General features: G+C 41.7%; 1 protein-coding gene across 1 annotated transcript in view; it reads right to left on the reverse strand.

Moving 5' to 3' along the window:
* Window positions 1-15,557, reverse strand: part of LOC139450172 (protein dachsous-like) — a 110,477-nt gene that overhangs the window by 6,773 nt on the left and 88,147 nt on the right. Inside the window, exons 3-16 of the mRNA XM_071231850.1 lie at window positions 11,129-11,356; window positions 10,262-10,510; window positions 9,683-9,843; window positions 7,928-9,050; window positions 6,508-7,548; window positions 5,612-5,986; window positions 4,940-5,149; window positions 3,907-4,276; window positions 3,151-3,545; window positions 2,184-2,384; window positions 1,766-1,977; window positions 1,141-1,435; window positions 677-867; window positions 166-261 (exon numbers count right to left, since the gene is read on the reverse strand). Coding sequence (XP_071087951.1) covers window positions 166-261; window positions 677-867; window positions 1,141-1,435; window positions 1,766-1,977; window positions 2,184-2,384; window positions 3,151-3,545; window positions 3,907-4,276; window positions 4,940-5,149; window positions 5,612-5,986; window positions 6,508-7,548; window positions 7,928-9,050; window positions 9,683-9,843; window positions 10,262-10,510; window positions 11,129-11,356 — 5,147 coding nt within the window. The remainder of the gene's footprint in view (window positions 1-165; window positions 262-676; window positions 868-1,140; window positions 1,436-1,765; window positions 1,978-2,183; window positions 2,385-3,150; window positions 3,546-3,906; window positions 4,277-4,939; window positions 5,150-5,611; window positions 5,987-6,507; window positions 7,549-7,927; window positions 9,051-9,682; window positions 9,844-10,261; window positions 10,511-11,128; window positions 11,357-15,557) is intronic.

A 15,557-nucleotide genomic window follows, 5' to 3' on the forward strand; every position in this document is an offset into this window, starting at 1 on the left:
GTCAGATATCTTGACTGAAAGTATAAGTCAATCTTTTCACTTTAATCAAAAAACACTTTCCTCAATTTCCAACAATGCTTTATCTGTAATCATTTCCATCAGCTTTCAACCTTTCATTATCCAGTTCAATAAGTTTACAGAAGCACATGGCAGTTGGGACCTCACCTGGTAATTCTGCTGACTGAATTCTGGAGCATTATCATTCTCATCGTCAATGTAGATGTCAATCTGCGTGAACGCATTGTGTTTCCCATCAGACACCTGCAACATTCAGATGTTAAAATCTGCAGACACAAATACATTACACAAACATGTCTATACTGTTCATGAAAGGGTCTTGAAGCATGACACTAAAAGAATAATAATTTCTGTCTCAATAATTACTGTTGTCTGAACAGGTAAACTCCTGTTCTTTGTTTTCAGCAATATTCCAGCTATATGACAGCAGTCTGTAAATAATCGAGGCTGGACCAGACAATCCAGTGACTGATTGACATCAAGAGCATTGATCTATGCAATTGGGATACAATGACAGACATCAACCAAGTCAGCAAGCCTGACCACCAAATTCCATTGGTCGCCTTTCACAACAAGCATAGACGCCTTTTTGGCAAGCATGGGTTGCTGAAGATCTATTCTACCCCGGATCTTCACAGGAATAAACTCCTGTTCTTACCATAATTCCCAGTACATAGTGGTTCCTGACTTCATGGTCAACAGCCTTGGCCAGGGAGATGCTGCCACTGAACCTGTCGATGCTGAAGCTGCCGTCACCGTTACTGTTGGGTTGGAAGGAGTAGACGAGCTTGGGCTGGAAGTCCACATCTGTAGCAGTTACCGTAGTAACCTGGGATCCCACTTTGCGAACTGAAAACACAACACATACATGATGTTCCAGAGCTCGAAGTAGGAACAACTTTGTCTTGTTACTGGTTATATGCATGACTTGAGGTTACTTTGATTAGTACTCTACTGAAAAATGTTGTTGCCTCTTACATCAAGCGCAGGCAGCTGAAAACTAATTCTAACCTGGACCTTCAAACATGAGTAATAGTTGACATATTTGTTCACAGGGTCCTATTAACACGAAGACTGTAAAATAATAACCTTACAAATGAGATCGTCACAGCTTATACTTACTTTCACTGATGTGCACAGACTGAAAGGTACGGAAGAAAGGCGCGTTGTCATTCTCATCGTTGACGTTGATGGAGAGGATGCAGGTTGATGACAAGCTGGGGTTTCCTTGGTCCACAGCTTCGATGGTCAGCTGATACGTGTCCTGAATCTCCCTGTCCAGTGATGAGGAATCTCTCGATGTGATGATGATGCCAGTGTAGGGAGGTTGAATTACGAAGGCGTCGTCTTTGTTGCCGTTGATGATGCTGTACAGAACCTGACCGTTCCTGCCTGTATCCTCATCATTGGCCTGTACCTGCAAGAACAACACGCTTTAATATTACAGCGTAGGTTCTTAAATACTTGCTTCTCTGTCACAAAGATATATCACTATTTGTTATTTTTCCATCCTAGTTTTCGATTGTGTGGACCCGAAAAAGAAACACTATTAGGACTTTTGGTGTCTTTAAAGTTCATCTGACTACCTGATTCATTGTTTACAAGAACCACTGACTTGTTATTTGTAACAAAGGACAAAACACACACAATTCCTTAACTTGAAACTATGGTAGCATGTCAGACTTGAATACTGTTTAAATAAAACCAGATTTAATCTGAATATAGTTGCTATTTTGGAGGCAGTTACCATGGTGACGAAGGTCTCTGGGGCATTGTTCTCCCAGACTGAAGTGATGTATTTGTTCTGTGTAAATTTGGGAACATTATCATTGACATCAGTCAAGTTGACCCAGACAGTGGCATAGGCGACAACTCCTCCTGCTGCAGCCTGGACAATCAGGCGCACTCTTGGACTCATCTCGTAGTCGATCAGATTAGTGTTGTGTACCGAGATCATTCCTGTAATTGAAATTTAAACGTTTGAAATGATTTTTTCTCACTGCTGGTTGTACTGTAAAAGAATGGAATATATCAGTCTTGATCAGCTCATCTACAGCCCTTATATTTCCACCAAGCAAGCCTGGAAATCGGTTATATTCAATATTTGGGTTTTCATTCCAAATTTTTACACTGATAGAAAATCCTCTATTCGATGTTGCACTCACCATTGTTGGTGTTGATGCTGAATGGGTTGCCGTTGTTGCCGCCAGCGAACCTGTAAGTGACGATGTGGGAGTCGTAGATAGCTCCCACCTGAATCACATCTGTCCCATTGCCCCGATCTTCTGGAATGGTATGATGATACTCTTCCCGAGTGAAAGACAAGGATGGGCTGCTGGGGCTTCCCACTGTGATCTCAACAACCCCTGCAATCAAACATCAAGACTCAGTCAAAACTTAGTCCATTTGATTCATTTCATAATTCTAGTGTTGGCACGGGTGGCCCAGTCGTCTCAGGCGCCGTGATTTGCTGTGCAGAGTTGCGTCCCTTGGGCATGCCAGAAACCTATGATTGTGGGTTCGAATCCCGGTTCGCCCCGATTATGTTTCTAGATTTGTCAGCACCATACCCATGCCTGTGGGTTTCACCAAAAGTGGTAAATGTCTGAGACCTGCATCACTTCGAGCTTTCCTCCCACATTAAGCTGACACGCCGTGATATAACTGGAATACTGTCAAACTCAGCGTTAAACCCAACTCACTCATTCACTCACTCATAATTCTAGTAAAATCTAGATATTTATTATTAGCAGCACATGTGTTCTGTTTCATGACCCATAGTAATATGGAGACATCATACGTCTACCACTTCCGAAATGACGTGGCAGCTGAATGCTTCTGAATGGAACAACACATTTTAATTCTTCAGCAGGATCAATCACAGCTTCACTACTGTCAAAGGTGAGCAGTAAATGCATTAAGGAGTAATGCAGGAAAAGTTAAAATAATTATAATTTTAGAGGGGGCGGTGGGATAGCCTAGTGGTTTCCTTGTCACACGCCAAAAACCTGGGTTTAATTCTCATGGGTACAATGTGTAAAGCCTATTTCTGGTGTCCACTGTCGTGATATAGCTGAAATACTGCTAACAGAGTACAACCAAACCCAACTCATAAGTTTAGTTAGTACTGACCGGTGGAGCTGAGGACTGGGTTGCCCTTGTCCATCACGACAATCTGTATATTGTGGTAGCCAACGGCTCCACCAAGGTCCCTCTTGGTTATGATGGCTGCTCCGTTCATTTCAAAGTACTGCTCACTCCCAGATGCCAGGTCCATGCGATATTCAACATCTCCATTGTCCCCCTCGTCGGGGTCCGTGGCCGATACGGTCAGTATCTCAACCCCTCTCCCTGTGGACGGACCCACTGACCGTCGGTACGGCACTTCCGCAAACACAGGGGCGTTATCATTGATGTCACTAATGATGATGTCAACTCTAGCAGTGCTGTTCCGAGGGCCTGAAATACCTCCATCCATGGCCACGATATCAAACGAGTAACTGCTCTTCTTTTCTCTGTCAAACAACCTGTAATAACAAACAATAGCCTGTACACATCTCTCAACAGGTAGAACAAATCTATTACATTCAGACAGTCCTAATATGATTTCCTTTAAAGCAGGAATTCCATCACTTTTCCTGGCGAGGCTCTTAAACAATATGACAATCGCTACACTAAAGCTTGGTCTCTAAAAAAACATTTTGGGACAGAAACAAACAATTTCATATAAATAGAAAAGAAGCCCCAGTGAGATTCAGACCTGGCAAAATCTAGCCTTGCTTTATTTAGTGCTATAGCATTACAGTGAGGACTGGGCAGACGGAAAATGATATGGTTCTGGACTGTGAGGACCAATCAATCTCCAACAATGTGCAAAAAGATGATTACCCAGTGGTGGTTATCTCCCCTGAAGAGGCATTCACACTAAACAGTCCTTCAGTGTCGTTCCCGAGGGAGTAAGTGAGATCACCGTTGTGACCTTTGTCAGCATCTGTGGCCATGACCTGCAGAACGGTGTGACCTCTCTGTATGTCTTCTGGGATGGGCGAACTGTACATGGGCTGACTGAAGTGGGGGTCATTGTCATTCTCATCCAGCACCGTGATGAACGCTAGGCTTTCTCCAGAGCGAGGCACGGACCCCCGGTCAGTAGCTGCGATGGTCAGGTTGTATTCCTCTGTGGACTCTCGGTCCAAAGTTTTACAGGACAGGTCTCCAGTGATTGGATCCACAGAAAACTTCCCTTCTTCATTTCCATCTGGGAGGTGAAACAAAAGCTGATTAGCCTCTTAAGATAAGAAATATTAAATCTCAATGTAAATTTGAATTGTTTTCGTCATCAACTGAATCTTAAACTATCAAATAAAAAACCCTGAGCTCTCAAATACTGTGACCTCAAACTGCCCTAAATTAATGAAACCTTACAATTCTGGTAAAATCCTTACCATCAACTTCTTCACATTTTTCAAAATCACTGATCTGCCTCACTTTAGTATCAATCAATGCACCAGCACATCCTGCAGTGAACTATTTCAGAAACAAGCACTATCTATTCCTGGTGGAAGCTGTCTGGGAGACGAAAGTTGGAAGCTCTGGGGACATTATTTCCTAATTCAACATCAATATCTCAAAGTGGCAAAAACATTTGAAATCATCAAAGTGCTACAATCACTGCAGTGCCATTTCTTCACCAAGACTTCAAGATCAATCAGAGCCAAACAGACATGGACTCCCATTAATCTCTTAAATCAGTCCTCTCAAACTCATTTTGACTCAAAACTCTCCAGACCAATCACTACCCTGCAAAGAGGTTGCACTTCATGATTGTCACATCTGAACTTGAGCCGATCTGATAAGAGCCAATCTGAATTCTGAATATTATCTCTTGGGTAACATGCAATGTATTTTTTATTCAACTCACCAGTGATGCTGTAGAGTATGTCAGCGTTTTGCCCAGAGTCTGCATCGTAGGCGGTAAAAGCGAAGATGGATGTCTGCTCACTGTTTTCAGGGATGTTAAGTTTGTAGGTTTTACTTTTAAAGACTGGAGTGTTGTCGTTGATGTCCAGGATACTGATGATGATTGTTGCCTGGTCGTAGTTGGTGGGGTAGCCGCCATCACGAACATACACTGAAATGAAGATATCATCATCATCATCATCATCATTGCAGTAACCAATCATAATTCAGATGAACCAACTAATCTCAAGTATTACTGTAAACTTTTTCAACACAAACCTAAGCCCTGTATGACCACATCATTCACAATCATGGCGGACTGTTGACCATTTCTTTTCTACCCATAGAGATCTCTTACTCTTCTTAACACTGATGGGCAAATGGTACCAAAGATCTTTTAATACTAAAACATCATTAATACCCACAGGTTGCTGTTGAATAAAGATCTGTATCATCACTATTGATAAACACATTCTCATTGTATAGTTGGAATTGTACAAAGGAAATTTCTTATAATTATGGAAATGTGTTTTGTCACTGTTAATTATTACTCTTAAAACATCCTTGGCGAAGATGGGGTAAATCATAAAGATCCCTTACTATAAGGGCACTCTCAACACAGCGTGTCACCTACCTGACACAATGTACGTATCCTTCTCTTCTCTGTCCAGTGACATTGTTGCCTTGACCACTCCAGTGGTGTTGTCGATTGTGAACTTGTTGTCAGCAATACCACTTGGAATCATGTAGGTCAGTCTGGCATTAGAGCCAACGTCGGCATCAGTAGCATGGACGGTGACAACCGCGCTGTCAGAGCTGGCGTGTTCCGGGATGCTGGCATGGTAGGTGGAGTTGGTGAAGTGAGGGGCATTGTCGTTGACATCCTTGATGATGATGTTGAGCACTTTGTGTGAAATCCGCTTTGGTGAACCATGATCCTCAGCACTGATGTTGAGAGCATAGGAGCTCTTTTCTTCCCGGTTCAGAGAGTTCGCTATAGTCAGCAGGCCTGAGAGAAGAAATAACACAACCATGAAATCTAACCATACCATACAATCAATAATATTTTGTACATAACTTAAAGATCCATAAATATCAACACTACATCCCAAATCATTGGAAAACTCATTGAAAATTCAATGAAACCTTCATTCATCTACCAGCATAAGTTGCAACCAACCATCATGCATGCAATTATCACCAATTGTCTTATGTTCAATGGTGTTTTATTATATTCAATGGTGTTTTATAATATTCAATGGTGTGTTATTACATTCAATGGTGTTTCATTATATTCAATGGTGTTTTATTATATTCAAAATAAAATAAGCACAGTGCACAGGTTCAGTGACAATGATTTTCGAATAATTGAAATTAAAAAATATTTCTCTGCTGTTTCCAAAGATTGTACGCATTAACAACATGCCATATTGCAGGGTGTTTATTCCTGAACCAGAAGACCTGGGGAAGCTTTTCATCGAAAGATGTTGTTTACAAAATTTGTTTTGTTACCCTGGCATTGTTTGTTACCTGTGGTGCTTTCCAGGTCAAACTTGTCCGCGTTGTTGCCGGAGAGGATCTTGTAGGTGACCAGGTTATTCCCGCTATTGTTCTCATTAGCGTCCTTGTCAGTAGCCAGCAGATACAGCACAGGATAGTCGACATTTTCGTCCTCAAAGATCTCCACCTGGGCTGGCGACTCGAAAATGGGGTTGTTGTCATTGACGTCTATAACATACACAATTGTCGTCACAGAGGCGTTCAGCACGCAGTCCTGAGTGGGACATTTGTCTCGAGCTTCTACTATCAGGGAAATTTGATGAACCTTCTCGTAATCAATATTTTTCTTGATCTTCAACTGCCCTGAACTGGCATCGATCATGAAATAGCTACCAGCATCTGGATTTGGCCCGGAGTAGGATTCACTGGTGATTCTGTACTGGACAGTTCCATTCTGTCCAGAGTCTTTATCAGTTGCTGTGAATGTGTACACTGCATGACCTGTGGGAGTGTTTTCCTTGACAGTTCTCAGCAGAACAGGATCTTGTTCAAAGACTGGAGCATTATCATTGACATCCACTACCCGAATAGTCACGCTTATGTTGCTGCTCTTGGGGTATAGTGCGTTGTTGTCGATGGCTCGAATTCCCAGTACGTGAGATGACGATTCCTCGTAATCGATTTCCCTAATACTAGTTATCTCCCCTGTAATGCGGTCCACCGTGAAAAGGCTGAACACATTCCCTGATATGATGTAGTATGATACACGGCCATTTTCACCCGAATCCCTATCGTGGGCAGTGACGACGCCTACAACGGTCCCAATATCAGTGTTCTCAACGACATCAAATGTGACGTTCTTTGCATGAAACAAAGGTGCCTGGTCATTGACATCGCCGACCGAAACGACGATGGTCTGCCTACTCTGCAGCGACCTGACCCCGTTGTCCCGGGCGATGACCTCCAGCTTGTACTGCTGTCTGGTTTCAAAGTCCAGAACTTCCTTCGTGGTAATCCAACCTGATGAGGCATGGATGGCAAAGTTGTTTGTTCCGGCATTCTCTCCAGGCGCTGAAAATAGAACAACAATTTTCTGTGGTTCTCAAAACTAATTTTGATAAATGAAAGTACTTTTGAATTTTTAAATGAACAAAGTGCGAAGTCTTTCTGCATAACAGATTCAGATACTCTCAGCTAAATCAGTTCTAAAAATAGAGTTTGAAAGAAAAGAAGTAGCCCTTTCAGATTTTCAATAGTCTCAGGACTAGTTATATATCTAACTCTGATCTGTGTATACAAGGTGGTCTTATTCGGTCAAAAACAGGTTATTTAAAGTCCCTATGTTAAAATGGCAAAAGAAACCCCTGTCTTCTAATGAGGATGGAAACACTTTCAATTCATCTTACTGTATTTTACTTTCACGGATTAAAGTATTTGTTCAAGTTCTTACCATTTGCTAGAGAATACGCTACTGTGCCATTCTCGCCAGCATCTTGATCAGTAGCTATCACTTGCATCACTTTGGTCCCTTTTGGACGGTTCTCATCCACTGTGATGGCTTCCTTGGGATCTCTTCGGACAAATTCTGGGGGATTGTCGTTGATGTCCAAGACGTGTATCTTCACTGTTGCTGAGGCGGATCTAGGTGGGGTCCCCCTGTCCGACACAATCACTGTGAGCACCTCATCACTCTCAAGCTCTCGGTCCAGCCTCTCCATCGTGGTGATTTCCCCATTGTGGGGGTTAATCACAAACTTGGGTGGGGTATTGAGGAACCGAAATTGAAGTTCTGCATTTTGGTTAATATCAGAATCAAGTGCCATGACTCGTCCGACGGTGCTAGCGATCGGAAGGTTTTCCTGAATTGTGAAGTGGTAAAATCCACTCGAGAAGACTGGATTGTTGTCATTTTCGTCTGTGACATGAATTCTCACCTGTGCTGTGGATGTTAGCCTGGAAGGCTTCCCGTGATCACTTGCAATGACTGTCAAAACATACAAATCAATTTCTTCACGATCCAATGGCTCTTTCACATATAAATTTCCGTTTGGAGGATTGATACCAAACACAGATGAATACATGCTGTCTTCAAAAATGTAAAACACCCTCCCATTTTCATTTGAATCTCGATCAGTTGCATTTATCTGTGCAAATGAAGCTGTCAGTTGTATATTTTCCTGAACGCTGAAATTATAAACCGATCTAGCGAAGGTTGGTGGGTTGTCATTAACGTCCTTGACATTTATCACCAAGGTCATGGTTGAACTGCGAGGTGTTGGGACTCCCTGATCTGCAGCAACAATCTGCATTTCGTATCTCTGCTGATGCTCGTAGTCCAACTTTCCCTGGAGTCGGATTTCTCCGCTCATAGGATCGATGCGGAACAAGTTTCCTGGATTGTTCAGTAGGCTGTACTGAATTGTTCCATTTCTCTCATTGTCTCCATCGGTTGCCTGGACAACATAGATGTTGGAAGTCATGTCACGGTCCTCTCTCTCGTTGATTTCCAAGTAGTTGTTGCTAACTGCAAAACCTGGAGAATTGTCGTTGATGTCTAGGATGGTAATATTCACCTGAAAAAAAGACAAAGTACTTATTTTATGGTAATATTAACCTGAAAACAAGGATGGAGTACCCATGGAAACTGTTGTGGGAACAGGTGGCCCAGTTGTCTAAGACGCCACAATACGCTGTGCAGAGTTGCGTCCCCTGGGCATGCCAAAAACCAATGATCATGGGTTCGAATCCCGGTTTACCCAAGTTATGATTCCAGGTTTGTGAGCACCATATCTGTCGTCATAGTTTTCACCAAATCGGTTAAAGACTGAGACCTGCTTCTGGCTTTCTTCCCATATTTAAGCTGCCACACTGTGATATTTATAACTGGAATACTGTTCAAAGCGGCATAAACCCAACTTACTCATTCACACTTTTCTGACATTTATCTCAAAACAAGGACACATAACTTTCTGAATGGCATTATTAAACTTAAACCAAGAAATGCAACTTTTTTCCAGGTAACATCCACTTTAAGACAAGGGCACATAACTCTTATGTAATGGTATGTGGTCCCATCACAAAAAAAATTCCTTCCACTGTCAGTGATACAATTTCGATAAATATTTATTGCTATGTTTCCAAGAGAATGAAGCTAAAACTCGGGACAAATTCATCCACATGACTGCCACTGTTAAGTTGGACCTACCTGAGCTGTGGAGAAGTTGGGTGGATTTCCTGCCTCCGCCTCCACACTGAGGAGCACAGAGGTTCTGGTCTCTCGGTCCAGGTCACCTACCGCTGTGATGGAGCCGGTGGACGCACTGATGGCAAACCAATTATTGCCACCCGACAGGATCCTGTATTTCACTGAAATCAGATCATGATACAAAATGAGTTGAATGTGAATTTAGTTTCAAGTTAGATAGGCATTTAGAAGTTGGAAGATCATTAGGACAGAACACTTCTTATTGAAAACCTCTTTATTGCACGTAACAATGTCTCAGGGCTACTTCTGAGGTGCCCCTGAAACATTGTTACAAACAATAAAGAAGTTGTTGGAAAAAAAGTGTTGATTTCTTCACAATTTTTTGGGGTCTTTATGGACCATTTGCCATTGTGAGGAGAAACAAATCTTCTGTCCTTTTTGTGTGATTGTTGACCTCACTTATCATTAACAACAAGGCCAAACTACAACCAATTATGAAAACCATTGTATTACGTCACTATTGAAGCTACTTGGTTGCCGAAATGTTTAATAGATTTGGCGAAAGTATTGAAATGCTACCTCTCGGTGAGTGTGGATCTTCTGATGTTGCAGAGATGCTCCCAATGACACGGTTAGCGCCTGCACCCTCGCTGATGCTGAAGTTGTACAGGAGATGGTTGAAAGTCGGTGGAAAGGCACTGGCTCCAGTGATGCTGACCTTGACCCTGGCTGGCTGGCCGGCCTGGAGGCCACCTCCGTCAGTCGCCTGAACCTCCAGATCATAGATCCTCTCTCCATTGGGCAGCATTTTGGCAAGGGATATAACTCCTGCAAGCATAATCACTCCATTATCAACCTAGTACACTGGGTACACCTTTGTCTTCACATCCTGGCATCTAAGAACAAAGACAAGTGCTAGGTTACCTTTCTCAGGTCACAATCGGAGACAAACATTTTAATTCTCAAGTGACAAATAATCTTTTATTATGTATTTTCTGACTGGATCTTCATGACATTAGTCTGAAAATCACAGTGCCATTATAGTAGACTGAAAACTTTCCAGCATATAGTTTCAACTAAAGTCAACTACACATTTTATATTCACAGATAAAATAGAATTTAATCAGTAACTACAAAGCACACTGAATTTTTAACCAAACACAAAATGATAACCTATTCTGAGAGACCTTCACCTTTAGTTCCTACCTGTGCTGTTCTATCATGGCAATGACGCCATATAATCCATGTTTGTTGTAACTTAATTACTGGATCATCTGGAGATTATTATTCCCCCCTCCCGACATTCAGATCACACTTTTTATTTCACTGTCTACAAAGGACCTCATTTCGTGACTCACTTAGTTATCAATTATTAATTGTCCACCAGTCATGTTTCCATATTGAATATTTCATCTAAACCAACAAATTATTTCATTTTTTCCTCACCATTGCTCGGGTTGATGGCAAAGAGCCCCTGATTATTTCCCTTCTGGATAGAGTATCTCACTGTCCCAAACACGCCATCGTCGCTGTCTTGTGCATGGACGGTCAGCAATGGCTGCAGTGACAGTCCTTCTTTGATATTGGTATTGTAGGTCGCAGGGTCAAAGACAGGGCGGTTGTCGTTGACATCTTCCACCGTGATTCTTACCAAAGTGTTTGTGCTCAAACCCTCTGGAACACAAATGTACGTCAAACATAAGTATTGCTTATAAATGATACAACAATGTGTTGGAAATAAGCTTGAGATGAGCGAGTTAGTTAAAAGTTAAACTTCGCATGGGCGATTATTTCAGCCATATAGCGATGGGAACAAGTTGATATCAATACAAGTTAGTCATGAATACAAAGTTATTTTTTAAAACAAATTTGGCAAACATATTTGGCATTGAGATGAAGAACAGATTAAAATCAATTACTGACATTTAATTGTAAATTCAATATTAATTCAAAGTATTACATAACGACATGTACTTGAACTGAAAAATGAATTCTTCATGAGATTTGGATGATTCATATACCAAACAATGACAAATCATTGACAGATATGTTATTTCAGTGTCCAGCAACATCAAAGTAGTCTTTTTTCTGAAACAGTTAATTAATATTTGGACACTCCATCAAAGACTCAATTTCAAACGACTCAAAAGAAAACGAGGCAACCATCTTGTTCAAACGAAAGCATTTCCAAAGTCTTCAAAAACATCAGAAATATTGATAATGAAAAACAATTCATTATGAAAGACAAAAAATTAAAAATTGTCACCAAAACTTAGCATTTGAGTTCAGCTTTCAAGTTACAGCTTGTACAAAACACGAAAAGACCAACTGACACAAGGATTTAGCCATGGCTAATCTTCCCGAGACAAGAACACCATATTTCCCTGTGGACTTCACCCCAAAAATGTCTGTCTTGCATGACATTCATTGGACTGACAGAAGTGCAACGAATGTCTCCTCACTGCCGAGAGCCACAAATTAATCTTTGTGAGTGTCTCTGAAGTTCACAGTTCTGTCCCTAGACTGTACAAGTGTCTTCATGCCAAGCATGGACTGAGACAACTAATCTGATTTGTACCTCCCCTGTCATAACATGGATAAGAGTGATTATCCAGCTACATATTGTAATCATATTGTAATCAGATTGTAATCATGAAGATCAGCCAGGAAAATAACCTCTGTGGTAGACGAAGTAATGTGTGTATGTTGTTCCTAATGTCCTCAATGAGACCCTGAGATCTGTGTAGTGGGTAACTGCACGTGATGCTGATGAGGTAATTGTATCTACAGAGTCAGTACTGTCTGGTGGCATCTCCGTCACCTGATACTCGCACATTAAACCATTCTGTGTATGTTAGTGTGCAAGGGGAGTATATATCACATCAGGACAGAGAAATGATTATATTTCATCTCAAACATGATATTATCATGTGATATGGCAGGAATGGGCTAAATGTCACAAAGATACTTTGGATGAGTTGTCATATTGAAACGGACTCTGCTACAATGCTGTAGCATGTAATGGAGAAATTATGAAAGGATAAACTTGCAGACAATGCAGACAAAAAAATGCAGACAATTTGATTCCAAAAAATGGACTTGATGAAATATTGTTATGCCTTGATTCACTCTACTCATATAACTAACAGTTGATTAGGCCTTCTTCTTACAAGTTGGTTTACAAAACTTTTGGTTGGCAACTTCAGTGAGTGAGTGAGTGAGTGAGTGAGTGAGTGAGTGAGTGAGTGAGTGAGTGAGTGAGTGAGTGAGTGAGTGAGTGGAATCAAATCCTACCTATGAATGAAAAACAAACAGGTTTAAACGTGGCAAGATAATTGATTTTTTTGGTAAGAATATAGATATTTTTATATACTTTATTCACCATTTCTTACGAACAACAGTGATAAAATCTCACTTTTTTTTTTTCATTTCATCCAAAACAAAATTGTTCTAATTACTGGAATAATTTGTCTGCTGGCTCGTAATCCAACCAACAATACTAAGGGCCTTACCAATTTAAATGTATTTCGGGAATATCTTGTCTATTTATAGATGACACTTCTGTTGGAACATGGCCGTCTTGTCAATACCTAGGATGCATTATTAGTGGCAGAAAGAGGGACTGGTCCACAGTGTCGTGCCCATTTGTTGTCTAGGTCATGATGTCATTATTAGTGCCATTTTAAAACTAAGACATTGCTTAAGTGTAATTAGAAAATCATTAACTAGACTGATATACATAATAAAAAGTGAGTTTACATGATAACAACATGGTAAATGACTGACTCCATTCAAATTCTATGGACTGCCATTTGCCAATGTCTAGTCCCCTGTGAATGATCAGCACTGGTTTACCAATACCCAGAAATAATAGCTATGGTGCCACAACCTTAATAATGTCATACATCTAGTGTAGCTTTTTCCCATCCCCAGCCCAAACAGTGCTGTGATCTAGTGTTGCTTAATTCTGACCAGTCTCCATCCTAAACAACGCTGTGATCTAGTGTTGCTTAATTCTGACCAGTCTCCATCCTAAATAGTGCTGTAATCTAGTGTTTTTTTCTGAATGATTCGTTACCAAGGAAATTGGGGTTGCAGATAGGTGTCCAGGAAGATGGATCCAGGGGCATGAGAATGGCTTTGGTAAAGTGGATAGGTTTGGTAATATGAATGAGTATTTTATACAACTAATGTGTGGATTGGGGTTTGAGTCAATATGAGGAAGCAAACTGAGAATGGATGGGTGTTACTGTTGTGGCTTCCTGTTTAAGATAGAGAATAGGGTGGAAGGTGATCGAGATTGAGAATAGGGTGGGTGGTGAGATTGAGAATAGGGTGGATGGTGAGATTGAGAATAGGGTGGGTGGTGAGATTGAGAATAGGGTGGGTGGTGAGATTGAGAATAGGGTGGATGGTGAGATTGAGAATAGGGTGGATGGTGAGATTGAGAATAGGGTGGGTGGTGAGACTGAGAATAGGTTGGATGGGTGTTTGATGTATGGTGAGGCCGAGAATAGGGTGGATGGGTGTTTGATGTATGGGGAGGTTGAGAATAGGGTGGATGGGTGTTTGATGTATGGTGAGGCTGAGAATAGGGTGAATGGGTGTTTGATGTATGGTGAGGCTGAGAATAGGGTGGATGGGTGTTTGATGTATGGTGAGACTGAGAATAGGTTGGATGGGTGTTTGATGTATGGTGAGGCTGAAAATAGAGAACATGATGAGATTGCAAATAGGGTGGATGGGTGTTTGATGTATGGTGAGGCTGAGAATAGGGTGGATGGGTGTTTGATGTATGGTGAGGCTGAGAATAGGGTGGATGGGTGTTTGTTGTATGGTGAGACTGAGAATAGGGTGGATGGGTGTTTGTTGTATGGTGAGGCTGAGAATAGGGTGGATGGGTGTTTGATGTATGGTGAGACTGAGAATAGGGTGGATGGGTGTTTGTTGTATGGTGAGACTGAGAATAGGGTGGATGGGTGTTTGATGTATGGTGAGGCTGAGAATAGGGTGGATGGGTGTTTGATGTATGGTGAGATTGAGAATAGGGCGGATGGGTGTTTGATGTATGGTGAGACTGAGAATAGGGTGGGTGGGTGTTTGTTGTATGGTGAGGCTGAGAATAGGGTGGATGGGTGTTTGATGTATGGGGAGACTGAGAAAAGGGTGGATGGGTGTTTGATGTATGGGGAGGCTGAGAATAGGGTGGATGATGAGATTGAGAATAGGGTGGGTGGTGAGATTGAGAATAGGGTGGGTGGTGAGATTGAGAATAGGGTGGATGGTGAGATTGAGAATAGGGTGGATGGTGAGATTGAGAATAGGGTGGGTGGTGAGATTGAGAATAGGGTGGGTGGGTGTTTGTTGTATGGTGAGACTGAGAATAGGTTGGATGGGTGTTTGATGTATGGTGAGACTGAGAATAGGGTGGATGGGTGTTTGATGTATGGGGAGGTTGAGAATAGGGTGGATGGTTGTTTGATGTATGGTGAGGCTGAGAATAGGGTGAATGGGTGTTTGATGTATGGTGAGGCTGAGAATAGGGTGGATGGGTGTTTGATGTATGGTGAGACTGAGAATAGGTTGGATGGGTGTTTGATGTATGGTGAGGCTGAAAATAGAGAACATGATGAGATTGCAAATAGGGTGGATGGGTGTTTGATGTATGGTGAGGCTGAGAATAGGGTGGATGGGTGTTTGATGTATGGTGAGGCTGAGAATAGGGTGGGTGGGTGTTTGATGTATGGTGAGACTGAGAATAGGGTGGATGGGTGTTTGATGTATGGTGAGGCTGAGAATAGGGTGGGTGGGTGTTTGATGTATGGTGAGACTGAGAATAGGGTGGATGGGTGTTTGATGTATGGTGAGGCTGAGA

Source organism: Haliotis cracherodii, unplaced genomic scaffold (assembly GCF_022045235.1).
Source record: "Haliotis cracherodii isolate W230 unplaced genomic scaffold, xgHalCrac1.p SCAF_8, whole genome shotgun sequence".
Classification (NCBI taxonomy): domain Eukaryota; kingdom Metazoa; phylum Mollusca; class Gastropoda; order Lepetellida; family Haliotidae; genus Haliotis; species Haliotis cracherodii.